Below are 27,207 nucleotides of genomic sequence, written 5' to 3'. Positions count from 1 at the left end.
TGGATATGGATGAACAAAAACTAAATGGATATGGATATGGATACGGCACTACCCGATTCATATCCGATCCATTGTCATCCCTAGGTAGAACTCTAGGGTTTTATGTCTAATATTTCTATGTTTTACATTCTTCTTATACTGTAGTTTTTTTTTTTCTCAAAAAAAAAAAATTAAATCGTAAAAAAGACTAGGTAAATTTCATTAAAGGTAAACCTTTAGAGAGAGCAAGTACGAGCTCACAACACGATTACAACAAACCAAACATTCTTCTTATAGTTTGGATTATTATCCTACATTTTAATCATGAAACTAAATCTATATTTATATGTCGATTAACCGATATTTATTAGCAAATGTTGAATTTTTAACTAACGATCACATGTAAACATTATGAGAGAGAGGAGCGATTTTATGTTTAAACATCTCAGTTGATTATTTTGCATTTTACTCTGTAACACGTATTACATCACATGAGTCTCAAACCTAACAAAAAATAGCATATGAAAGCATTCTCTGTAGAAAAGTTATGTATGGTCAAGTTGCAGTAGTTGTTGCTATTTCGATGCAATCGGTTTGTTGGTTGTTCTTCAAGTCTTCAAAGACGTTCGATGCCATTTTTGACAGGGTCAAACTATGTGAGGAGTTTCAGTTGTGGTTTCACATGTTGGTTTTCAAGTGATTTGTATTTGTGCAACGTATTGGGATGTAATTTGATTTATCTTCATTATATATGTCAAATAGATCATTGGATTTATTGACTTAGTCGAGCCTGAATATTATATTGTAATACTTTTAGATCTTTTCAATCTCTTTTATTTATAATTCATGTTTTTTTCACTAAAAAAGGTCTCGTACATGCGAAAAATACGTATAACCAACTTGTCCCATAATACCACAAGGGTGGTAGCTATTGGTCAAACTTTACCTCTAAAAATGGTGAAACTCCCAGAGGTCCCATGTTCGAATCTCTCCTAGTGCAAATGTTTCCCCTTTGTTCATGGAGGTTCATTCGTATGGAGGTTCATTCGTGATGACTCCGGACTATTCTTGCACGGGTGGTCGCCTGGAATAAGTCGGATCGCAAAGCAGATCGGAAACCAATATATACCCAAAAAAATACTTGTCCCACAACATATGTGTCTAATGTAGGTGGTTCAACGCCTAAAAAAAGGTCTTCATAAAAATAAAAATAAAAAAAAGTTGTTGCAAGTGAATTGGAATGAAAGGAAGTAAAAACCTATGGAATTTGGAAAGATACCAAATAGAGCAACTACCACCTATTTAACGTTAACTTGTATAATAATATCATTCAATACAAAGTTCATTTTATCCATCCACCGGTTTCTTAACAGCTAAACTTTCACGAGGACTTCATCTGTAGTGATAAAACGTCCCCATCCCTTCTGTGTGATTGTTCTGTGTTTGTTTCTTCAAGAGACAACATCAAGTCCCGAAGCTGATAACCACATAGGAAGATCAGCAATACTTCAAGAGACAATTTCGACTCAATTATCATTATCATTTTTGGATACAAAATGGTACTGTTTTTTAGACTTGGATAAAAAAAAAAAGGAAGCGGAACAAATCAGTTGACCAGGCGAAAATCGGCCAACGTGTTTCCAAATGCTTAATAAGTTCATAAATTGCATTATCAAACAAACAACACTTTTAAAAATTATAGTTTCCACAACGCTTGTGGTACATTAACTTTTATTATAATTATAAATTATAATTATATTATAAATAAGAAAATAAATATATCAATGGCCTGGACAACCTGACCAGAACCTCTTCCAACTCATTACCAAACCCACCCATTTTGCCACCAAATACGTAATACAAGTTTAAATAGCTCGAAGAATCATCAATGTGGAACTGTACCTGGGCCTCCAGTTCTTGTATCTTTTGATCTTTGAGCCTTGAAGCCTCTTTCTCCCTACAAATAAACAATAATAAGTTCATAGAAAAAATGACTACGGGAACACGTATAACTTAGCTATTTATCAAACTTGAGTTTTATTTACAAAATTAATCAAAAGAACATAAACAAGATTAAAGATCTCTTGCAAAAATAATGTGTTAAGGATACCTTTCTTGATATTTCAAAATGATCCCTTCCCAAATCTCCTTGTTTCTCGAAAGATTCTCGTTAATCTACAATTAGCGCAAAAAATATTATTATTGATTTTTGTTCTTTTTCGTGTACGTATCAATCAATCAGTACGGAGATAAACAATTACATCGTCTAGAAACTTCTTCTCTTTAAGAGCTTTATCTAGCTTGGCTTGCATCTTTTGCAACTTTGTATTGTGCTTTAAAGAATCTTTTACAGCACCTGAAATATCTCTCTCGTTTTGTTCTTCAAATTCATTGAGTAAAGATTCATAATACTGCAAAAAAGAAACAAATCCAGTATGTAAAGCACTAATTTCATTCATTAATACATGCATCATTAAACAGTATTATAATATTATAATAATTTATAAGTGCAAAAATTAAAGAAAAACTTTATGCTAATTCATTCCTGTGAATTATAAAAGTGAACTTACAGTCTTTTGATTCTCAAGTTGGGTAGTAAGAAGCTCGTTATACTCGTTAACAATCTGCAAATAAAACAAGAGTGATCACTCGTGATTTGCACCGTAAGAGGCAGTTGACCCATATACTTATAAATGGGTCAATTGAGTTATGCTATACCTCTAATGGATCAAACAAGTCAAAAATTGCTTAATTTTTGTATTTTGTAAGTATAGAACCTCAAGTAACTTTAATTAAAATATTAGGTTTTATAGAATACTAAGCCTTGGCTATCAAACTTCACAGTTATATAAAATATTTAAAATAAAAAGTTGGACAAACTGTTTCATGCCAATCCCGCCTGACTTGTTTCAACCCGTAACACTAATACCTTTTTTGACCCTTTATCCAACCCGCCCATTTTCCACCTCAAATTATTACTTCCGAAATTTTAAATTCAAAATGAAGACAGAAAGTAATAGTACAGATTCAACTCGACTATTCAAAAGAGCCTCGTGAAATCCAGGGCAATCACCGTCATTACGCTCACTGTAATTATTCAATTCCACCAGTTTTCCATCCGTTTTAGATTGAATTAAACGGTGGACATAATTGTCTCCAACATAATCCCAGACACGTTGTGTTTCAACTTCAAGAGAGTAACAATGTTGTGTTTCTTTCCAGTGTTCAATAGCATGTCCTTCTTTATACCTACACCACAATCAACATTGTGTTGTCATGCTGGATGATGCTGCACATCGATTAAATCACAAATGAAGTAACAACGAGTCACCTGCCACATCCAACAAAGCCACAAAGAAGACATATCCAGACATTTTCTGAGGTTTGACAGATCATGCATTTTGACTTTTCAGGTTGTTGTTGGCAATATCGACATACCTACAATAATATTGAGAGTTTTAAGAACAACTACATGGACACCCACAATTGACTATTTATCAATCATGCGCTCCCCTTGACCTTATATACGGATATAAACAAGGTTCAAACGGGAAGGTTGATATCAACATGTTAGATATGTTTTTAACTGAACTTGTGCCAAGTACAAAACAACTTTTAAACTACTATAGGCTTGTCATCACTCATCAAAGGGGGCACAAAATAAGACGGTATGCACTACACTTATACTTACAGGACATGAAGAGTCCGTCCACTTCGATATACACGAGCAGTGGAATGAATGATTGCACATAGTTGTCAAAATCCCACTCGTATCTTGGTCCAATCTCTCTACATAGAAAGATATGTTAATATGTGATAATTCACATAGAAGGAAAAACAGCTTATGTTCTATAATTCATGATTTTCAGATATGAATATCGACAGTTTCATGGGGACATTCATAAAACTTCTTGGATGCAACGTAAAAATACATTCAAACGCATCAATAAACCAAATACTGCAGCATTTAAGAAGGGAACAGAAAACTTATTAAACATAAAGAAGCCAAAGAGATAATACACTGATCAAAATAAAGATCAAGTCAAACAAAGGACTATAAAGCTAGAATGGAGGGTCAGAACGTTATGATAGATTTGCATAAACACTTGACGATATGTAACACCTTATTCCTTCTTTGGTAAAAATAGCATATAAGTGTGGAATCAGAAGTTACAAATTACCGAGACAGACTGGACAAGAAGGCTGCTCTGTATTTGCAGCAGAAGTATGTGCGTGTTCAATTGAGCTTGTATATTGCACATCAACCGTGAAAAGCACACGGCATGACTCTGTCTGCAATCAACCACAACAATTTACTACAAAGCATATATACACCACTAATTCTCAAACAAACTATAGCTAAAGAAGAATAGAAACCTCCAGAGATGAAAAACGTCGTCCATTGAAATGCTTATGAAATGCATCAGTTGATTTTTGCTCATCAAACCTTACCAAAATACTGTAACAATTCTCCATTCCATCATTCCTAAAACACAAGACGTTAAGCAATAACATAAGCTAGGTCATATAATAAAAGCTTTTATACAGAGTACTATATGCAAATTAATTGTAAATAGCAACCTGATTATGCGCATGTCCAAGATATGATGAATAAAAGAGCCACAAAACTGACAAAAGTCGGCATACGTCATGTGATTTGGTACTCCAAGTACACATATAAGAGGCATTCTTCCAACCTAAACAATATCAGAGAAATTAAAAGATCATCACTAACATCACGTAGTATCGTGATCGATTGTTAATTAGCAAACTGAACATGTTATTAGTAGCCAGTATCATGCTGCAGTTAATAAATTGAGATACGAATACATATAATCTAATTAATTAGCGAAAAATTAGAACATATGATTATAGAAAATAGTACTAGACATGTGAGAATTTACAGGTAAATTGGAGGATGACGAAACGGCGTCGTCTAGAAAGAGTTGCATCACGGCTCTGATTTCTTCGATTCTAGGGTTTCCGGAAGAGAAAGGGAAGGCCTGAGTTACGTAAGCATTGGATGAGGATGGGGAGGATGAATCACCGACATCGGTGATCGGAAGCTTACTGACGGACGACGGCCGGAAGTAATCATCGGCGACGGTTGATGTAGGAATCGAAATTGCGTTTGCTGAAGTTGCTTCCGACATTGTGCTTTTTTCTTTCCCGGTTAGAATGACTGACTGATCATACACGCTTGCTTGATGAGGTTCAAAGAGAACAAGGTTAATCGTGAGGCGGTTAGACCGCGAGCTAAGAGTGGTTGAGTGCAACCCGAAACTGGAAGTCACGTTAGCGGCCCATCATGATTTTCACTAACGTGAGAACTAACCACTACTAATCATGACATACTCCTTCAAATAAATTGAGACCCACTTATATTATTTAATTAAAAAATATACAATCTTTAATACTACTAGTACAATAAATAAATACATATGCTCCGTCTTCAAAAATTTTACAAAAAAGCTAACACAAGGACCAACTGGAGGACTAACAGGAGGACTAGCCGCTGCCAATGGCGTCCTGTCGGGCTAAGATGTGGACGTAGAGCAAGACACAACCAATTGGAGCAGCCTAAGGGTAGAAAAGTTACCTAGCTTGTTTCGGAAACGCCAAAGTATCCACCAAACAAATGTGTTTAAATGACGAATTTCATGTATTTTTCTACCGAAAACATTCTTTCTCACTTTAATATTTTAAGCAACAAAATGATACACTTGGTCGGCAGGGGCTAACTACTATTCAAAAGGTTACATCCGTTATACGTCAATTAGTGTATAGTATGACGCCAGATATGTTTGTCGAGTATTTAAAAATAAGTGAAATGACATCATTGAGATGTTCTCAAATCTTTTGTCAATGCGTATATGATTTATATACTGAGTATTAAAGAGTGTCTGAGGGAGCCTATTGCATAGCACGTTATATAGTGCACACAAAGAAAACTATAGTTTACGGGACACCATCGTCTAACTTGATGAAACATGTCGTCACATGTTCCCGATCAATTTCCCGTGTGCACACTTTCCAAACCTTCGAGACACGAGTATATTTGGTACTCGCTACCAGACAATATAAACCCTCATACTTCTCTCCCTTCATCAGGACCTTCCTGCCACGTGTGATTTTCATAACTCCACCTACGGCCGAATAGCCGTATCCTTGAGAATCCAACTGGCTTAAGAAAATTAGATTCTTACACATCTTTGGTGCGTACGCCACACCACCAAAAGTGTAAGCAGCTCCGTGAAACAATATTATTTTCACCATGCCAACACCCTCAACATCACATGTTGAACCATCACCTAAAGTCAGCACCCCCGCTTTCTTTAATATTAGCTTATCAAAATAAGCTTTCTTGGAACACACATGCATCGTACAACCAGAATCTAAAATCCATTCATCTTTAGCAGAAGTAGAACCTTTAGAGACTGTGAGAACATCTCCTAAATTAACGGACTCATTAACTGCTACTACAGCTGATGAACCCCTAGATTTATCTTAACCATTCTTCCAGAGTGGACAATCCTTCTTGTAATGACCCCACTCTTGACATTTGAAGCACCGGACACCCTTCACACCGTCTCTTGATCTGAACCTACTTTTATTACCAGATCTCTTTTCGGCAAACCTTCCCTTTCCATGACCAACCATAGCAAACTCATGATCATAACGGCCATCAGATCTTTGTCTCTTATCCTGAGATAAAAGTGCCGGTACTACCTCCTCCATCTTTACAGTAGCCTTTCCGTAAAGAACAGTAGTAACCAAAGTATCATACGAACTGGGAAGAGAGGTAAGAAGAATAAGGGCTTTATCTTCTTCCTCAATATTAACCTCAACTTTTGCAAGTTGATCCACCAGACCATTAAACACGTTCATGTGTTCAATGATATTCCCGCCATCCTCCATCTTCAACCGATAAAGATCACGCTTCAAGTTTAGCTTTGTGGTCATATTCTTCCCGAGATATAACTTCTCGAGGGCCACCCACAACCCTGTCGCGGTTGTATCGCCACTGACATTATTAATGATCTTATCACTGATGAAAAGGCGAATGGTACTGACACATCTTTCCTCGATGTCATTCCAATCGTCATCCGTCATCTTTTCTGGCTTGCCGTCCTTTTTACCCTTTAACGGCTTTGCCAAGCCCTGCTGAACCAGGACATCCTTCACCCTTGCTTGCCACAAGGTGAAATTCCCGGTTCCATTAAATGGCTCCACCTTAAACTGCATACCGCTATTTCCCGCCATCTCAAACCAAAAAACTACCCGATAAACCTGGATACGCTCTGATACCACTTGTTATGACAATTTGCCTAGCACACCCACACCAGCGGAAGCGAGGATATAATTTGTTTGAGACAAATTTGCGAGAAATAATAGAAAGCAAATAAAGTAACTGATAACACGACGATTTAACGTGGTTCGGCAAACCCTGCATACGTCCACCCCAAGAGTCTCCTTTATTCGTATAATATAAAAGAACCCGGTACAAGAAAAATACACTATGAGTTAAACCCAAACCCAAGCCCCTTAGATTTTGGTATAAAATCTAAGTTTCCCGTACACTCGTTTACACTCCTTACAAGAATAAAACTCTCAACCTCACAAATACACACTCTCCGTTGATATTATCGATCAACTGTGTTTTTCTTTTTGATCTTATTTTTTTGGATGATCTTCACCTTCTCCATGGCCATGTATTTATAATGCATCTTACACGTGTATTACGTACATGTGAACACAATGTATGAAAACATACCACAAAACATAGCCATACTATTCTTCTTTCAACTTCATAATTTTCACATGCATTAAATGTTCGTCAAAATGGTAGGCTACCGTCCAACAGATCGTTTACTTCAATCGAAGCATACATCACATCGGCTCGTTTGAGATTATTGGAGTTTCAATCAATGTGAATAACTCTACCAAAGTTTTTCGCCACTTCAATAGTGCAATTAGGAGAGCCATTGTTGAACGGAATGCCCTCGATCATAACTTTGGTAATTCTGAAAAAACTATTCTTCTTCTGGATCATTGGAATAACCTCCATAGATTTTAGTTCATTCATTGTTGGACCCATAGTCATTCTTTTGTAGCTCTGCTCGTCACTACATTGAACGATATAAGCATATGGGTCCCAAGCAGAGATCGACGAGATTGCAATATAATGGCTTTTCCACCATTTAAATAACTTAAGAGATTTAATTGAACATTTATCAAAAATAACCACTATGATAAACGATCACATGTTTCTTGATTAGGAGAAAGATTGATATTGAAGTTCGTGTTTGGACTATTGGGTTGTAAATTCGAATCTTGTGCAGGTTGTTCTTGTGGTGTGATTGTGGTATTAAGATCCTTTTTGCCGATTCCTACATAAAGGCACCTCCCATTAATGATATTACCATTCATCACTGAAACGACACTGTTTGCTTGATTCTTGTCGTCGAATTTTACAAAAGCAAAAGAACGATCCTGCTTTCATGAGATATCTTTGATTGTTCCAAATTTTTTAAGGATGTTGTAAATTGTATCTGTTGTGGTAAACTTTGATAATCGACCTAAAAATACAGTACATTTTTTTGGGAATGACGAAAATTGATGATTAGGGGTGAAGGGAATCTGTTGTTCAATGGGGATGGAATTGGGGTATGAAGGTTTGAATTGTTGAACCAACGGATCTTCGGTCCAGCGGTACCGCGGTTACACTTGTGTACTCGCCGGGCTAGAGGTCTCGGGTTCGAACCTCGTCGCCCGCTCCAGGAATTGAAATATATTCCTTGAAGGTGGCCCAGAGGGAAGGTTTTACCGACCCGCTCCGGGACTAAGGTCCGGCCCGCCTGCCCCTCGGGATGGTTTAAGGGTCGGATCCTCAGAGTGTGGTTCGGGTTTCCTGCCCGAACGCGCGTGTGTGTGCAAATGATGAGTGTCGTTGAAATAAATGATACGCTGATTCAAGCTTGCCGTTCAAAAAAAAAAAAAGGTTTGAATTGTTGATGGTTTATGCTGTTTGAATGTAGGTTGGAAGGATAGAGAGATGGAGCCATATTTTTATGGGTACCAATTATTATAATATTGATTAGTCACAACTTTAAAGTTATAAGACACTCAAATGTGTCTCAACTCAAGCTTTAAAGTTCAAAGAAACTACGTTTGTTAAAGGGTGGTATTAAAGTTTGGAATTTCTCTCATAAAGATCAAGACGAATCTCAACTCAAGCTATGTGATAATGAAATTAAATCACTCAAAACTTGCTTTCTATGTCGTGATCTCTCTGATGTCGAATTGGCGTTTCTTGCCGAGTTGAAATTAATCAAAAAGAGGTTATCAATCAGAATTGAATCAAAACATCGTCTTCACTCTCGTTTTTTATGGTTAAAATTGGGCGACATAAACTCTCGTTTCTTTCACATGGTATCAAGAATCCGACTTCAATCTTCTTATATTTCTTATATTTCTGGTCTAAACATCAATAATTCGTTCACGGCCTTCAAACTTACGTTTGGGAACAAAATCCGTTTCTTCTTTGTCAATCGGTTTTTTAGTTTGCACTCTTTGTTGTAATTTATTTCAAGACGATGTTTAGTCGTTCTCTTGTAATCGGTAGCTTTCATCGATTTGATGAAGCTTTATATTAATATATTCTCTTTTTTCGCCGAAAGAAAAAGACACTCAAATGTATGTGAAGTCTTAAATCGATGTGGAACGGATTATTAACATATCAGTATTTATGAGTATGTGTTGATAATTTAGCAAATAGGTGCGCTATAATGTACGCAGTACATATGTGAATGGTCTCAAATTTTTGGGAGCCAATGCTTATGTTTCAGTTTTCAACAGTAACGATCTTGGATCTTGACAAACTTCAATACTGCAACGTAAGTATGAGAAATCACCTTGGCCCGGGCTGGCTTTTTGGGAAGCCCGTTCCGACTGTGCTCACAGCCTGGTTGGCCTGCCTGCGGAACAAAATAGCTTGCCTAATTATTAAAACGACAAATTATTAAAACTATTTTTTACCCTACAATTTAACGACAAACATAGACCAAAGTGTTTTCAAACGCTTTATAAGTTCACAAACAAATTGCATTACAAGAAAAACAACAATTTTAATACTCCGTAATATACTTTTCACAACTCCTATGTGGTACACACAAACCTAAGCTATTAATCAAACTTGAGCTATAATCCGTTTGGGCCCACTTAAAAGTAGACCTGGCAAAATGGACCCAAAGTCTTAAAAATGGGTCCATTTGGTTTACTTGAAGACACAAATGGGTCAAAGCACATAATATAACAAATATCTTAAAGACCCAAATGGGTCCAAATGGGTTCACTTCAAAATATTTGTTTTTCGGAGCGCGTTTTCGACGCGCGTTTTTCGGCGCGCTTTCAGGGCGCGATTTCGGCGCGCGTTTTCTCTGCGCGGCGCCCTTTTTCGACGCTCGTTTTCGGCGGGCGATTTCGGAGCGCATTTTCGGCGCGCATTTTCGGCGCCCCATTTCGGCATGCGTTTTCGGCGCCGGTTTTCGGCGGGCGTTTTTGGCGCCCGTTTTCGGGGCTCGTGTTCGGAAGAGATACATCAAAAAATACAAACAAGAAATTTTTTACTAGCCCGACCCAACCGACCCGGGACTCGACCCAACCCGTTCGACCCATTTTAATTCTGACCCGTTTCAACCCATGACCCATTTCGACCCGAACCCATTTGATCTTTGACCCAACCCGACCCATCTCGACCCGTTTGCCAGGTATACTTAAAAGCTACCAATTTTGACCCGAACCTGTTCCAAATCATTACCAACCCGCCCATTTAGCCACCTCCAATAATTACGAAATACAAATTTCAATAGCTCGAATAATCATCAATGTATGTACATGGACCTCCTATTCATGTATCTTTTGATCCTTGAGCTTTGAGGCCACTTCCTCCCTACAAATAAAGCGAGATAAGTTCATAAAAAGAATGAATATGGTACACATAAACCTAAGCTATTAATCAAACTTGAGCTTTAGTTACAAAGTTAGAAGATCATAAACAAGTTTTATTATTTCTTGCAAAAATCCTAGATCACGTGTAAGTGTAAGCTGCAGCTACATGTGTTAAGGATACCTTTCTTGATATTTCAAAATGATCCCTTCCCATATCTCCTTATTTCTCAAAAGATTCTCATTGATCTACAAGTAGTGCAAAAGGAAAAAAAGAATTAGTAAGAAAATGTTCTTAATCTTGTATGAATCAACAAGACAAGAAGTAGGGAGGAAAAACAATTACATGGTCTAGAAATTTCTTCTCTTTAAGAGCTTTATCTAGCTTGGCTTGCATCTGTTGCAATTTTGTATTCGCTTGTAATTATTTAATATCACATAATCACTCTCAATCGCACATCCAAACGACCCCTATGTCATTGTTGACGCATACAAGAGTGAGTATTATTTACATTCAATATTTGAATACTATTATCATCCAGTAGAGATTATAAACAGTAACAAGCCAATCCGCCACTATTCAAGTAATCATATAACCGTCTCTACATCTCTTGGTCCATCTAGACCATCCCATATTACATCTGTTTGTTAAACTAAATTATTACAGTATAATGTAAGGGACCATTATTGCATCATTTTTGTTAGTTATTCTAACATCGGCTATAATCCCACAAATCTCTTTTTTACTATTCCATGTTTAAAACAGGTGAAAATATGTATTAATCAACTTGTCCTACAATAGCAACCATATGTGCGTCTTAGATCGGCAGCACAACGCCTATATCTTTGGAAAATAAAACAAAACTTCTTAGGGTTAAGCTGGAATGAGAGGAAGTAAAAAAAATGTATGGATTCAAAGTAAGATTAAAAAATGGAGCAACTAACACTTATAGTATTATTTACATTCAATATGTGAATATAATCATTTAGTAGAGTAGATAGATAGAAGGTTCAATTTATCTGGCCACTAGTTTCTAAACAGCTAAACTTTCACGAGCACTTCATTTGTAGAGATAAAACGTCCCCATCCTTTCTTTGTGAAGTTGGTGATTGTTCAGTATTTGTTTCTCGACAACATCAAATCGACAGTAGCTGAGCACCACATAGAAACATTGCATACTTGTAATTGATAAATCAATCAACAATTTCAACCCATTTACCCTGAAACTAGTCAACTAGAGTTGTATACCAGTAAAAAAAAAAAAAAAAAAAAAAAACTTTTTATAGATATAGACTTGGATAAAAAGGAAGTGGAACAAATTGGTTGACCGGGCAAACATCGGTCAAAGGGATTTCAAATGATTTTAAAAAAGTTCATTTCATAATGTAGTAGATTAACTCTTATGAATAAAAAATTATCAACAACCTGACCTAATGATCCCCTACCCATTTGGGCACACTTAAAAAGCAACCAGAATGTAGAAGAATAACTAATACTGTATAATTCTTTCAGTGTATAAATGCCATACTGTGATCTAATCCCATAAAAATTTTCTATCAACACTAATAAGATTAATATTACAGGATTTTCAATTCGTGTAGCAGCGTTTTTATCAGAAAAAATACGTAAAAATATACCCAAAACAACCCCCTAACACCTTAATACTTACACTGCTAATGGAATCATAATATTTATAACATAAAGAACCTATCAAAGAATCTAAGAACTAAAGTTCAACTTAAGGGGTGTTTGCATTTGCGTTTTGAAAATTGATTATGCGTTTTATATAATCATAATCAAATAATCAGCTTTATCAAAACGTGATTTCACTGAATGGTGTTTGGATTTGATTATGTTGTTTGATATCGTAATAATCAGATGATCAGTTTTTTTAGTGTTTGGGAAAATCAAATTATTTCATAATCTGAAGGTAAATTACCAAAAAGGACATTTTTCTAAAAAAAATGTAAGGGTTTAAGATGTACACGTAATAAACATATTGTATGAATTGTTCAAGCTATTATCAAGTACTCTATATATTATAAAAATATTACGTAGTAACATATACCGTCTACACAATAATAATGTAGATACAGTACTTCTTATATTCTATTGTAATTCATAAAGAGATGTGTCATGCATGAATTGAAAAAGAGGAACAGATTCTTCGTATAGGTAAAGGGTACGCTTGTAAATTAAATTAGATGTGATAATTGCGTTTAGAAACAGTAACAAGTATGTGGATTATTAAAAACACGTTTTGAAGGCAATTAAAACGTGAAAAATCAATTTTCTTGTAAGATTGCCAAACACTTTAAAAAAATTATTTGCGTTTCTAGAACGTGATAATCAAATAATCAGCATCAAAACGCTACCCCAAACACCCCCTAAGTAATACAAATGACACTTGCATATAACACAAACACAGTACCTGATAAAAGCAATTTTCCTAAAATGATAGAAGCACCAGTCTGATATGTGATAACAGTGGGATCAGCTGCAACCATAACACCATATTCGTTAACCGCATCTTCAACTATATTATATTATATTATATTTTATATATATATATATATATATATATATATATATATATATATATATATATATATAAACGAGTTTATCTAGATTTTGAATTTTTGTATGTACGAGCCTTCGGGCTTGGTCAAAGGAACAGACAACTTAAATTTTTTATGTAGTTTTATTAAAAAAAATTATAAGTTAAAAACTATCGAGCTAAGGATGGAATATTTTGACTGTTATGTTATGTGATTCAACTCAACAGCCCTAGCCCCTAGCCACGGTAGCCGAATTATATAAAAGCGTCATTTAATTACCTGGCATAGCACTCCAAAACATTTGCTGGCAAGGAGACTACTTTTGTCGTTGTCACGTTAGGTGCCAAAATATTGTAGATGTCTAATACTAGTGAGTCGTTTTCGTGAAGATTGATGTATTGCTTCATAAGTCACACCGAAATCCATCCTGTTGGACTCGCTGACTGAAAAGGTATGACCAGCGTAATTACTTATATGGCATAGTACTTGCAAAATTGACGTCGGATCGTTGTACTTCTTGTGATCCTTCTCCATCCCATAAATAGAATTAACAAGAAAGGCGTCGGTCCACTTGCCGTCTGAATTTTTCTGAATGTCGTTGACTAAAAATTTGATGGGGCGACGTCCATTTACCACATCACGATGATCTTGATTAAGATAAATTTTTGTCCCTTTTAAATATTCTTCTTAAAATTTGCTTACATCTCTCACAAACTGGATAGTGTTGGTAATGGACTTCAGCGACAAATGACTCAAAATCTCACCTAGTTTCATAGAATGAAATTAAATTACCATTTTATAAAACAATAAGTATGAACATATATACTTATAATTAATGGCTCTATCGAGTCAACAAAGCGTCGATTTATCGGCGACTCGACCGCCGCTTATAGCCTAAATTGACCTTAAGGCAGGTTTAAAACTCATGGAAGTTTGATTCCACCATTTCTATGGCATCTCATACTTTTTTTTACCTACTTATTGGCCGGAGGTGCCATTAGGAAGCTATCTCTCTGGGCGGAGAATCACTTCTTTTTCAGAAATAGGAGAAGAATTGTCTACATCTTACATCCTCATATATGTGGGATTGAGTTTTGTTATTTTTGTATACTTATAATTAGTTGTAGACATACTTTGTCGGTGGATTTATCCGTTTTATGATGTATTTAACATTTTCAAAGTCCTCAGGTACGTCATCAAGATTGTCGGCTTCTACCTCTCCAATGAGGCGTATATCATTAAATGCATGAACACCCCCGCTAATGCAATAGCGTATCAACAGGGCTAACATCTTATAATTCGGCTCTGGAAGAAAGAAAAAAACATAAGATGATAGAAAAATAAGATTTTTCATCAAACCCTTTACATCTCGTCCTGAAATATGCCACAACATTACGACAGCATTCGGCGTTGGCAACGTCGTGCGGAAGGATGAGCTTGACGACAGGTTTGAGGGCGGTATCCTTAGGAATCCTCTTACTACTTAAACTCCAAAAACACAAAAAGAACAAACAATCTGAAATTGGTACTTTGTGTTTCTTCTGTGAGTTCTTCCCAGAAACTAAAGCCCGATAATTTGAGTATTCCATCTTCTTCATTGATGATGTTGTTTGCGGTCAAATTATTATGTGAAGAACCATGCTTGTGAAAAAATGAAAACCCTTCAACTATACTTATGTAACTAAAATAGATAATAATAAAAATATATAATAATTTATAAACAGCTATACTTCATAAATAGTATACGGAGTATTATTTTTATTACTACCTGAAGTTTTCTATAGCTCCACAAAGGTTAAACTTCTATCTCGTAAGACATCCCATATGCTATCGACAACATATTTCCTCAGAGTTTTATCCGCCAACTCGAAGGCCATTAGCCAATGGTTTTTCTTTTCGTGGTGCTGTGCACCGAAAAACTTGACAATGTTAACACAGACGGATGTGTTGGCCCACATCATTTTGTATAAATCAGTATAACATGATAACTTCGGAACAATCCTCATTGCTACCTTTATGTCACCAAAACGTCCATGATACCAATGAACTTCTTTTTCATCGTTCATGACCCTTTTCTCTTCATTTGCATGTTTGTATATTGTTATTTCGATTGAGTGACTCGTAGCAATATACCTATGGAACATAATTTGATCAAACGTGTCCTTATGAATGAAGAAATCTTTAAAGAAGAAACATTCATGACCAATGTTTGGTATATCATAATCTTTACTGGGCGAGTTTGAATTTCTTTTGGAGATTCCTACATTTGGTGACGAAATGTTTAATCAAATTATGTTCCAAAGGAGGATTGCCACGACTCACTCAATCGATATAACAATAGACAAACATGCAAATGGAGAGAAAAGGGTCCTGAACGATGAAAAAATTCATCGGTATCATGGACGTTTTGATGACATAAAGGTAACAGTTAGGATTGTTATGAAGTTATCATGTTATGCTAATTTATACAAAAAGTTGTGGGCCAACACATCTATCCGTGTTAAAATTGTCAAGTTTTTCGATGCTAAGCACCACGAATAAGAAGACCATTAGCTGATGGACTTCGAGTTGAGTGATAAAACTATGAGGAATATATATTGTCGATACAATATGGGATGCCTTACGAGATAGAAGTTTAACCTTTATGGAGTTATGAAAAACTTTGTTTAGATAGCAATAAAAAACATACTCCGTATACTATTTATGAATACAGCTATTTATAAATTATTAAATATTCTTTACTATTACTATTTTTAACTACAAAAATATAACTAAAGGGTTATCATATTTTCACAAGCAAGACTTTTTACATAATAATTTAACTTCAGACAACATCATCATTGGAGAACATGAATACCCAAATTATCGGGTTTTAGTTTCCAGGAAGAACTCAAAGAAACACGACGTAAGTACCAATTTCAGGTTGCTTTTTTTCTTTCTAAGTTCGTGTTTTTGGAGTTTAAGTAATAAGAAGATTCCTAACGGTACCGCCTTCAAACCCATCGTCAAGCTCGCCCTCCAGCATGTCATTGCCAACACTGCGTGCTGTCGTAATGTTGTATATTTCAGGACGAGATAAAAAAAGCTTGATGAAACATCTTATGTTTCTATCATCTTATGTTTTTTTTCAAGGCTGAACTACAAGATGTTAGCTCGGTTGATACGCTACTGCAATAGCAAGGGTGTTCATGCGTTTAATGATGTACGCAAAGAGGTAGAAGCCGACAACATTGATGACGTACCTAAGGACTTTGAAGATGTAAAATACCTCAGAAACTGATAAATCCACCGTCAAAGAATGTCTCAACTAATTATAAGTATACAACAACAACAACAACAAAACCTAATCCCACATATGTGGGGTACAAGAAGAAATAAAGAAAGCTCTATGGATAGAGAGATTGCTTTCAAATGGGACCTCTGGCCAATAAGTAGGTAAAAAAAAGGAGACGTCATAGAAATGGTATAATCAAATTTTCCATGGGTTTCAAACCTTCCTGAAGTTCAATTTAGGCTCCAAGCGGCCGACAAGTCGCCAATGAATCGACGCTTGTTGACTCGATTAATAGAGCCATTAATTATAAGTATATATGTTCGTATTTATTGTTTTATAAAATGATAACGATAATTCTATTCCATTCTATGCAACATGAAACTAGGTGAGATTTTGACTCACTTGTGGCTGACATTATCCAGTTTGTGAGAGATGTAAGCAACTTTTTAGAAGAATATGTCCTTGCGAACGATCTCAGCTCGATTGACGAAGTCACTCTTGAACAAGGAAAACTCATCAGGACCATCGATCCTAAAGTCCTCCCTTTTTATACGAACGAAATTCTGTTCTTCCAATTTGATGTTCGCGGGTCCGTCGTAATCATGAGTTTCGGATTTAATAATTGCTCCAATACGTCGTTCAAGGTGTTGACGGTCACCAGGCTTCATATCAACCTCAACCTCAAAGAAGCAAGAAGATTACGAAGTTAATTACTGATAATTTCTAAAACATTATCTAGGTGATTACAAAGTTAATAATTTCTAAACCATTATCTAGGTTTAGAAGATCAACATAAGATTAAAGGTATATAGTATGGTGTGTCCAATTTTATCTTCTTCGAATTGTTCAAGTACCAAATTGTTATTTACAAAGTGAATCACTTTGATGTGGTGTTATTTTATCTCATTTCATTCATTTATATTTATATATTATATGTATATATGTATTTATATTGAAAGAATTAATAAAACGGAAGTTGCATTCATTCCTGAAGTAAATGATTGGATACTCAAAACTGCTCTAAATATGAAGAGGTATGTATTTTAGAGGTTGTAAGGGTAGGTCTGGTGGGCATTCCGTTGGACATCGACTTACGATGAATATGTGTTTAGTATATTTTGGTATTGTCCTAAATGTGAGATACAAACCATTATATTCGGATAGTTTTCAAGAAGATTCTCCATGTTTCTCCTCGTTTTCTTTTTCTAGTCCACAAACACCTTCAACTAGAAGAGTAATAAGTTAAAAAAATAAAGGATGAACAAAACAATAATTTGAAATAACATGCAAGTTAGGTCTAAGTCGGTGTAGATTTATTTTTGAATAAACAAAGGCTCGGTATCTCCCCTCTATCACATAAAAAGTTGCTTATACAGGGCATATGGCTCCATAGCACCATAACCCTAACCATAGTCCAAACACACGGATGGGCCAAACCCAAGTGCACAACTTATTGTGGTTAAGGTGGGCCTAAAATAGTTTGTTAATAAAAGACTTTTCTTTACCGACTCATATATTCATGCTTTCCTAGATCTAGCTAGGAGATGTTACAATGAGCATTCAAAAGTTACATATCCAAACATACATCCATACGAAAAAATAAATACAAAATAAAACCCGGTCATATATATTTTTTTCAGCTTTTTTCAGTTCCAAGCCAAAATGTGAGGTCTAAAATCTTTAAATTTTTGCCAAAAACCCATATTCTCATGACCGCGAGAATGTCTATCGCCACGGGAATAAGCTTTGCTCGCAACGCTGAGAGTACTCAGCTCGCAACCGCGAGGTTTAAGTTTTACCTCCCGCTCATGAAAATTTCACAGATCTTAGTAAGCCATTTCGCCACTTTTTGACCCGAACCATCTTATCCAACCACATTCAATTCAAAGATGTCGGAACCCAAAATGGCATCTTGCATTCAATCTTACTACAAGGTTCCAAATAGTCAAAAGTAATACACTCACCAACTCGTTGTGTAGTAATACATCCACAAGCAACTCTATTCTTCTTCCTCAATTTGATTTCTCCTTCCCCTTCATACTTCTGATTCCCCTACGAAACATGATAATAAACACTTCAATATGTAAGATAAAGACTTGTATATGCAATATGGAACAAAGACTTTACGAATTTCAACCGCCAACAACATCGCATCAATGTAACTTATTCATGTTTGCTAAATCCATTAACGAAACTTCAATCGTTATTTCGCAAGAAGAATACTCAGATATAACAGATATAACAGACCAATTAGTTCAATATTACTTACTCCGTATTACACTAAGCTATATCACACAACGCAAATAAAGGTACAATATGATATACCATACAACACGAGTAAAGGTACACCTTAAGTTCCACTATGCGGTTTTCCACCATCAATAACACTACATCAATAAAATTCTTTCACGACTTGAGAATTCAATTTACAAAACCATAGCCCATTAACAAATATACAAATTCATTTAAATTTATAACACTACTATTTTTACAACATTTATTTATTACTTCAAATTATAAACATGCTTCTACACTCCTGTGAACGTGGTGGTTATTTATAACCTTGGCTATCACGATCTAAAAATCAGAACAAATGCAATTTAAGAATTAGTAAAATATTTCATACCTAGGTTTAGGGTTTGGTAATACTCTAAAATCCACTCCGATAAATCAGATGAAAGACAAATTGTCAAGCTAAGCTTTTGCTAACAGAATCTGCTTCTGGTGGAGAAACTGCAGCAAAAGGTACGAGCGCCGGAGACAGATTCCGGCAAGGAAGAAATAACCAGAGGTGAAAAAGCAAAACGGGAACCAGGGATTAGAAAACGCGGAAACCTGCAAAAAATAACACTCCGGTGAACCCAAAAACCGCCGGAAAAAGAGGCACCGACAGAAATTCCGGAAACCGACAAGAAACAAGCGAAAGAAACAACCCCTTACTCGTCGCCTGTTGAGAGAGACGAAAAAAGAGTGTCGAACGAAACAAAGATCAGGTGACCGGAAAACGGAATGGAATATCTCAGAATAGATCTGCGATGAAGAAAGCCGAACCACACCATACCAGACCCAACAACCCACTAAGTACCAAAGTAGTCGCCGCCAGTTGGCCGGCGCTGGGAAAAAAAGTCATACGGCTGAAAACATGGCCAAATATCCGGAAATGGAGGAGAGAAAGAAGAAGGCGGAAGAAAAGGAAAAATGGAGAAGAACTGCTGAAAGGAAGAAGCGAGTGGCCGGAAAAGCTAAAACAGTCGGATCTAAACCAACAATTTGAATTCTAGGGTTTTGTGCCTGAGAAAAAAACGAAGAGAGAGAAAATGATGAAGGGTAGAAGTGGCCAAGGGATGTCGATGGTCACCCCCGATCCAGTGTATTTTAATGGATATGGATGAACTTAAATGTATATAGATACGGATATATACGAACCTAAATGGAAAGTATCATCCATGGATATATCTATTAAAACCCGAAATACATATGTTAATACATAAATATAGATATATGTATACACGTCTACTATTAAAAATGCATTTACTGTTATACATCCATTTTGCTTACAACCATATAATAAATTAACTTTAACTATGATAGTTTATAATAAAACACTTATATCTAACAAGATAAACATACAAATTACACATTTAATTTGTCATAATCTATGTTTGATGGTAAATTCAACAAATTGTGTTCTATTTTCGACAAAAAGTACACGTTTTTGTAGATATTCAGAAATATTATAATAGTTTTTGAATATCCAACGGATATACATTAACCCGCTTAATTCAGTGGATATCGATATGGATTGATGAACTGAAATTAAATGAATATGGATATGAATATGGATGAACAAAAACTAAATGAATATGCATATGGATACGGCACCACCCGATCCATATCCGATTCATTGCCATCCCTAGGTAGAACTCTAGGGTTTTATGTCCTAATATTTCTATGTTTTACATTCTTCTTATACTGTAGTTTTTTTTTTTTTTCCTCAAAAAAAAAAATTAAATCGTAAAAAAGATTAGGTAAATTTCATTAAAGGTAAACCTTTAGCAACATAAAAACCAGAGAGCAAGTACGAGTTCACAACACGATCACAGCAAACCAAACATTCTTCTTATAGTTTGCATTGTTATCCTATACGGAGTATTTTAATCATGAAACTAAATTTATATTTATATGTCGATTAACCGATATTTATTAGCAAATGTTGAATTTTTAACTAACGATCACATGTAAACATTATGAGAGAGAGGAGCGATTTTATGTTTAAACATCTCAGTTGATTATTTTGCATTTTACTCTGTAACACGTATTACATCACATGAGTCTCAAACCTAACAAAAAATAGCATATGAAAGCATTCTCTGTAGAAAAGTTGTGTATGGTCAAGTTGCAGTAGTTGTTGCTATTTCGATGCAATCGGTTTGTTGGTTGTTCTTCAAGTCTTCAAAGACGTTCGATGCCATTTTTGACAGGGTCAAACTATGTGAGGAGTTTCACTTGTGGTTTCACATGTTGGTTTTCAAGTGATTTGTATTTGTGCAACGTATTGGGATGTAATTTGATTTATCTTCATTATATATGTCAAATAGATCATTGGATTTATTGACTTAGTCGAGCCTGACTCAATATTATATTGTAATACTTGTAGATCTTTTCAATCTCTTTTATTTATAATTCATGTTTTTTTCACTAAAAAAGGTCTCGTACATGCGAAAATACGTATAACCAACTTGTCCCATAATACCACAAGGGTGGTAGCTATTGGTCAAACTTTACCTCTAAAAATGGTGAAACTCCAAGAGGTCCCATGTTCGAATCTCTCCTAGTGCAAATGTTTCCCCTTTGTTCATAGAGGTTCATTCGTGATGACTCCGAACTATTCTTGCACGGGTGGTTGCCTGGAATAAGTCGGATCGCAAAGCAGATCGGAAACCAATATATACCCAAAAAAATACTTGTCCCACAACATATGTGTCTAATGTAGGTGGTTCAACGCCTAGAAAAAGGTCTTCATAAAAATAAAAATAAAAAAAAGTTGTTGCAAGTGAATTGGAATGAAAGGAAGTAAAAACCTATGGAATTTGGAAAGATACCAAATAGAGCAACTACCACCTATTTACGTTAACTTGTATAATATCATTCAATACAAAGTTCATTTTATCCATCCACCGGTTTCTTAACATTTAAACTTTCACGAGGACTTCATCTGTAGTGATAAAACGTCCCCATCCCTTCTGTGTGATTGTTCTGTGTTTGTTTCTTCAAGAGACAACATCAAGTCCTGAAGCTGAGAACCACATAGGAAGATCAGCAATACTTCAAGAGACAATTTCGACTCAATTATCATTATCATTTTTGGATACAAAATGGTACTGTTTTTTAGACTTGGATAAAAAAAAAAAAAGGGAAGCGGAACAAATCAGTTGACCAGGCGAAAATCGGCCAACGTGTTTCCAAATGCTTAATAAGTTCATAAATTGCATTATCAAACAAACAACACTTTTAAAAATTATAGTTTCCACAACGCTTGTGGTACATTAACTTTTATTATAATTATAAATTATAAATAAGAAAATAAATATATCAATGGCCTGGACAACCTGACCAGAACCTCTTCCAACTCATTACCAAACCCGCCCATTTTGCCACCTCTAATAAATACGTAATACAAGTCTAAATAGCTAGAAGAATCATCAATGTGGAACTGTACCTGGGCCTCCAGTTCTTGTATCTTTTGATCTTTGAGCCTTGAAGCCTCTTTCTCCCTACAAATAAACAATAATAAGTTCATAGAAAAAATGACTACGGGAACACGTAAATCTTAGCTATTTATCAAACTTGAGTTTTATTTACAAAATTAATCAAAAGAACATAAACAAGATTAAAGATCTCTTGCAAAAATAATGTGTTAAGGATACCTTTCTTGATATTTCAAAATGATCCCTTCCCAAATCTCCTTGTTTCTCGAAAGATTCTCGTTAATCTACAATTAGCGCAAAAAATATTATTATTGATTTTTGTTCTTTTTCGTGTACGTATCAATCAATCAGTACGGAGATAAACAATTACATCGTCTAGAAACTTCTTCTCTTTAAGAGCTTTATCTAGCTTGGCTTGCATCTTTTGCAACTTTGTATTGTGCTTTAAAGAATCTTTTACAGCACCTGAAATATCTCTCTCGTTTTGTTCTTCAAATTCATTGAGTAAAGATTCATAATACTGCAAAAAAGAAACAAATCCAGTATGTAAAGCACTAATTTCATTCATTAATACATGCATCATTAAACAGTATTATAATATTATAATAATTTATAAGTGCAAAAATTAAAGAAAAACTTTATGCTAATTCATTCCTGTGAATTATAAAAGTGAACTTACAGTCTTTTGATTCTCGAGTTGGGTAGTAAGAAGCTCGTTATACTCGTTAACAATCTGCAAATAAAACAAGAGTGATCACTCGTGATTTGCACCATAAGAGGCAGTTGACCCATATACTTATAAATGGGTCAATTGAGTTATGCTATACCTCTAATGGATCAAACAAGTCAAAAATTGCTTAATTTTTGTATTTTGTAAGTATAGAACCTCAAGTAACTTTAATTAAAATATTAGGTTTTATAGAATACTAAGCCTTGGCTATCAAACTTCACAGTTATATAAAATATTTAAAATAAAAAGTTGGACAAACTGTTTCATGTCAATCCCGCCTGACTTGTTTCAACCCGTAACACTAATACCTTTTTAGACCCTTTATCCAACCCGCCCATTTTCCACCTCAAATTATTACTTCCGAAATTTTAAATTCAAAATGAAGACAGAAAGTAATAGTACAGATTCAACTCGGCTATTCAAAAGAGCCTCGTGAAATCCAGGGCAATCACCGTCATTACGCTCACTGTAATTATTCAATTCCACCAGTTTTCCATCCGTTTTAGATTGAATTAAACGGTGGACATAATTGACTCCGACATAATCCCAGACACGTTGTGTTTCAACTTCAAGAGAGTAACAATGTTGTGTTTCTTTCCAGTGTTCAATCGCATGTCCTTCTTTATACCTACACCACAATCAACATTGTGTTGTCATGCTGGATGATGCTGCACATCGATTAAATCACAAATGAAGTAACAACGAGTCACCTGCCACATCCAACAAAGCCACAAAGAAGACATATCCAGACATTTTCTGAGGTTTGACAGATCATGCATTTTGACTTTTCAGGTTGTTGTTGGCAATATCGACATACCTACAATAATATTGAGAGTTTTAAGAACAACTACATGGACACCCACAATTGACTATTTATCAATCATGCGCTCCCCTTGACCTTATATACGGATATAAACAAGGTTCAAACGGGAAGGTTGATATCAACATGTTAGATATGTTTTTAACTGAACTTGTGCCAAGTACAAAACAACTTTTAAACTACTATAGGCTTGTCATCACTCATCAAAGGGGGCACAAAATAAGACGGTATGCACTACACTTATACTTACAGGACATGAAGAGTCCGTCCACTTCGATATACACGAGCAGTGGAATGAATGATTGCACATAGTTGTCAAAATCCCACTCGTATCTTGGTCCAATCTCTCTACATAGAAAGATATGTTAATATGTGATAATTCACATAGAAGGAAAAACAGCTTATGTTCTATAATTCATGATTTTCAGATATGAATATCGACAGTTTCATGGGGACATTCATAAAACTTCTTGGATGCAACGTAAAAATACATTCAAGCGCATCAATAAACCAAATACTGCAGTATTTAAGAAGGGAACAGAAAACTTATTAAACATAAAGAAGCCAAAGAGATAATACACTGATCAAAATAAAGATCAAGTCAAACAAAGGACTATAAAGCTAGAATGGAGGGTCAGAACGTTATGATAGATTTGCATAAACACTTGACGATATGTAACACCTTATTCCTTCTTTGGTAAAAATAGCATATAAGTGTGGAATCAGAAGTTACAAATTACCGAGACAGACTGGACAAGAAGGCTGCTCTGTATTTGCAGCAGAAGTATGTGCGTGTTCAATTGAGCTTGTATATTGCACATCAACCGTGAAAAGCACACGGCATGACTCTGTCTGCAATCAACCACAACAATTTACTACAAAGCATATATACACCACTAATTCTCAAACAAACTATAGCTAAAGAAGAATAGAAACCTCCAGAGATGAAAAACGTCGTCCATTGAAATGCTTATGAAATGCATCAGTTGATTTTTGCTCATCAAACCTTACCAAAATACTGTAACAATTCTCCATTCCATCATTCCTAAAACACAAGACGTTAAGCAATAACATAAGCTAGGTCATATAATAAAAGCTTTTATACAGAGTACTATATGCAAATTAATTGTAAATAGCAACCTGATTATGCGCATGTCCAAGATATGATGAATAAAAGAGCCACAAAACTGACAAAAGTCGGCATACGTCATGTGATTTGGTACTCCAAGTACACATATAAGAGGCATTCTTCCAACCTAAACAATATCAGAGAAATTAAAAGATCATCACTAACATCACGTAGTATCGTGATCGATTGTTAATTAGCAAACTGAACATGTTATTAGTAGCCAGTATCATGCTGCAGTTAATAAATTGAGATACGAATACATATAATCTAATTAATTAGCGAAAAATTAGAACATATGATTATAGAAAATAGTACTAGACATGTGAGAATTTACAGGTAAATTGGAGGATGACGAAACGGCGTCGTCTAGAAAGAGTTGCATCACGCCTCTGATTTCTTCGATTCTAGGGTTTCCGGAAGAGAAAGGGAAGGCCTGAGTTACGTAAGCATTGGATGAGGATGGGGAGGATGAATCACCGACATCGGTGATCGGAAGCTTACTGACGGACGACGGCCGGAAGTAATCATCGGCGACGGTTGATGTAGGAATCGAAATTGCGTTTGCTGAAGTTGCTTCCGACATTGTGCTTTTTTCTTTCCCGGTTAGAATGACTGACTGATCATACACGCTTGCTCGATGAGGTTCAAAGAGAACAAGGTTAATCGTGAGGCGGTTAGACCGCGAGCTAAGAGTGGTTGAGTGCAACCCGAAACTGGAAGTCACGTTAGCGGCCCATCATCATTTCTACTGATACGAGAACTAAACACTACTAATCATGACATACTCCTTCAAATAAATTGAGAACCACTTATATTATTTAATTAAAGAATATACAAGCTTTAATACTACTTGTGACGATCGCTCCAAATCCATATGGACGAACACGTCATTCATCGATTTCATTGCGAGTTATTTGACCTCTATATGATACGTTTTGTAAACATTGCATTCTTTTAAAAAGGCACACCATAAATGAATATTTAAATCAAAGGTTTTCGACATCTGATGATTTCTACATATAGACAATCACCGTAAATAATAGTTTACAATAGTACTTCCGTTGATAATGCAGTCAAAATAAGATACATGGTGATGATTTGGTGAATGCAACGTTTCCTTGAAAAATATACCATGTAAGAATCCATGCACATAGCTTGTCTAACATATAAGCAAACAGCGGAACACTTCTAGGAACCTGAGAATAAACATGCTAGAAAGTGTCAACACAAAGGTTGATGTGTTCATAGTTTTAATGTTTCGCATAATCTGTATATAAAGGTGGATCACAAGATTTCAGTTGTTTCATCCGAAACGTTTATCAAAAGATTCTACGAAATTGAGCACCCTGGAAACTAAACTTAACGTATATATAATTTATACCCTTTGTATAATCATCTTAATAATACACGCAAACCAACGTGTATGCTTCTCAAATAGCATACGTCCGTTAAAAGGCTAGTGCTCTAGCTTGGACGGGGATATCAAGCCCTATGGATCCATATACTACTACTCGCGCCCACCAGTTCTTATAACCGGCAGTTACTAGTTACCAAAGCTAAGGGATTTTCGGTTCAAACTCGGTGTAGAATTTAGTATGTACTTGTATCCATTGCGTTTAAAATAAAGTGCATGTATTCTCAGCCCAAAAATATAGATTACAAAAGCAATTAAAAAGGGAGCAAATGAAACTCACCTTAGCAGCAGATAAAGTCGTTCACCGAAATGTGACCGAAACTCGGAATACCAAATAACCGTAGATCTCAACCTAGAGAACATATGTTGGTCAATAAATGTCTATCAAGTTAGGTCAGGTCATAGTGTATCACAATCCTAATGCTCGAGATCGACATACAAAAGTTATCAAAAGTCATTTCAAAAAGTCAATCTGACTCAATACAATAGTTGAATGATCATGGCAATCGAAACATTTTAACATTTCACATAGTTTCTCAATTCTTGTAAAATTAAACTATAGTTTTTATAAGGCTTTAAAATATGATAAAATAATCAGTTTTGACAATTGTTTAACAAAACGAGACATGTCTTATATAAGAATTCAT

General features: G+C 35.4%; 2 protein-coding genes and 1 long non-coding RNA gene across 5 annotated transcripts; all 3 read right to left on the bottom strand.

Moving 5' to 3' along the window:
• Positions 1–1,305: 1,305 nt before the first annotated feature.
• Positions 1,306–5,259, bottom strand: LOC139857568 (BRAP2 RING ZnF UBP domain-containing protein 2-like). The gene is made up of 12 exons (XM_071846381.1): positions 4,884–5,259; positions 4,561–4,676; positions 4,357–4,465; positions 4,161–4,272; positions 3,671–3,768; positions 3,311–3,417; positions 3,003–3,228; positions 2,550–2,603; positions 2,241–2,390; positions 2,090–2,154; positions 1,882–1,936; positions 1,306–1,456 (listed from the first exon to the last, which is right to left on the bottom strand). The coding sequence occupies exons 1-12, from the start codon at positions 5,130–5,132 to the stop codon at positions 1,361–1,363; spliced, it is 1,437 nt and encodes a 478-aa protein (XP_071702482.1). The 5' UTR covers positions 5,133–5,259; the 3' UTR covers positions 1,306–1,360.
• A 6,559-nt stretch (positions 5,260–11,818) lies between these two features.
• Positions 11,819–20,087, bottom strand: LOC139858715 (uncharacterized). Of its 3 annotated transcripts, none has more exons than XR_011763050.1 (7): positions 19,386–20,087; positions 18,724–18,811; positions 17,908–17,985; positions 17,162–17,439; positions 13,765–14,249; positions 13,359–13,424; positions 11,819–12,078 (listed from the first exon to the last, which is right to left on the bottom strand). It is a non-coding gene; the product is annotated as an uncharacterized lncRNA (long non-coding RNA). The 3 variants fall into 3 exon arrangements; XR_011763049.1 differs by lacking the exon at positions 17,908–17,985 and having other exon boundaries at positions 11,822–12,078; positions 19,386–19,594; positions 19,700–20,087; XR_011763048.1 differs by lacking the exon at positions 17,908–17,985 and having other exon boundaries at positions 11,823–12,078.
• A 1,666-nt stretch (positions 20,088–21,753) lies between these two features.
• LOC139857350 (BRAP2 RING ZnF UBP domain-containing protein 2-like) lies at positions 21,754–25,831 on the bottom strand. Its single transcript, XM_071846094.1, has 12 exons — positions 25,481–25,831; positions 25,158–25,273; positions 24,954–25,062; positions 24,758–24,869; positions 24,268–24,365; positions 23,908–24,014; positions 23,600–23,825; positions 23,147–23,200; positions 22,838–22,987; positions 22,687–22,751; positions 22,479–22,533; positions 21,754–22,055 (listed from the first exon to the last, which is right to left on the bottom strand). Exons 1-12 carry the CDS (start codon positions 25,727–25,729, stop codon positions 21,960–21,962), a joined length of 1,437 nt encoding a protein of 478 aa, XP_071702195.1. The 5' UTR covers positions 25,730–25,831; the 3' UTR covers positions 21,754–21,959.
• Positions 25,832–27,207: the final 1,376 nt, after the last annotated feature.

Source organism: Rutidosis leptorrhynchoides, chromosome 7, assembly GCF_046630445.1.
Source record: "Rutidosis leptorrhynchoides isolate AG116_Rl617_1_P2 chromosome 7, CSIRO_AGI_Rlap_v1, whole genome shotgun sequence".
Taxonomy (NCBI): Eukaryota; Viridiplantae; Streptophyta; class Magnoliopsida; order Asterales; family Asteraceae; genus Rutidosis; species Rutidosis leptorrhynchoides.
This window is presented reverse-complemented; position numbering and strand designations above follow the sequence as displayed.

What these genes read in the sequence shown, in the direction of transcription:
- LOC139857568 (XM_071846381.1), bottom strand. Translation starts at nt 5,132, where the DNA reads ATGTCGGAAGCAACTTCAGCAAACGCAATTTCGATTCCTACATCAACC. An exon ending in GGCTTTGTTGGATGTGGCAG is followed by an intron (nt 3,229 to 3,310) that starts GTGACTCGTTGT and finishes ATTGTGGTGTAG; the next exon opens with GTATAAAGAAGGACATGCTA. An exon ending in AACTTGAGAATCAAAAGACT is followed by an intron (nt 2,391 to 2,549) that starts GTAAGTTCACTT and finishes TCTTTTTTGCAG; the next exon opens with TATTATGAATCTTTACTCAA.
- LOC139857350 (XM_071846094.1), bottom strand. Translation starts at nt 25,729, where the DNA reads ATGTCGGAAGCAACTTCAGCAAACGCAATTTCGATTCCTACATCAACC. An exon ending in TTCTTGTCCAGTCTGTCTCG is followed by an intron (nt 24,366 to 24,757) that starts GTAATTTGTAAC and finishes CTTTCTATGTAG; the next exon opens with AGAGATTGGACCAAGATACG. An exon ending in TACAAGAACTGGAGGCCCAG is followed by an intron (nt 22,056 to 22,478) that starts GTACAGTTCCAC and finishes TGTGGTTCTCAG; the next exon opens with CTTCAGGACTTGATGTTGTC.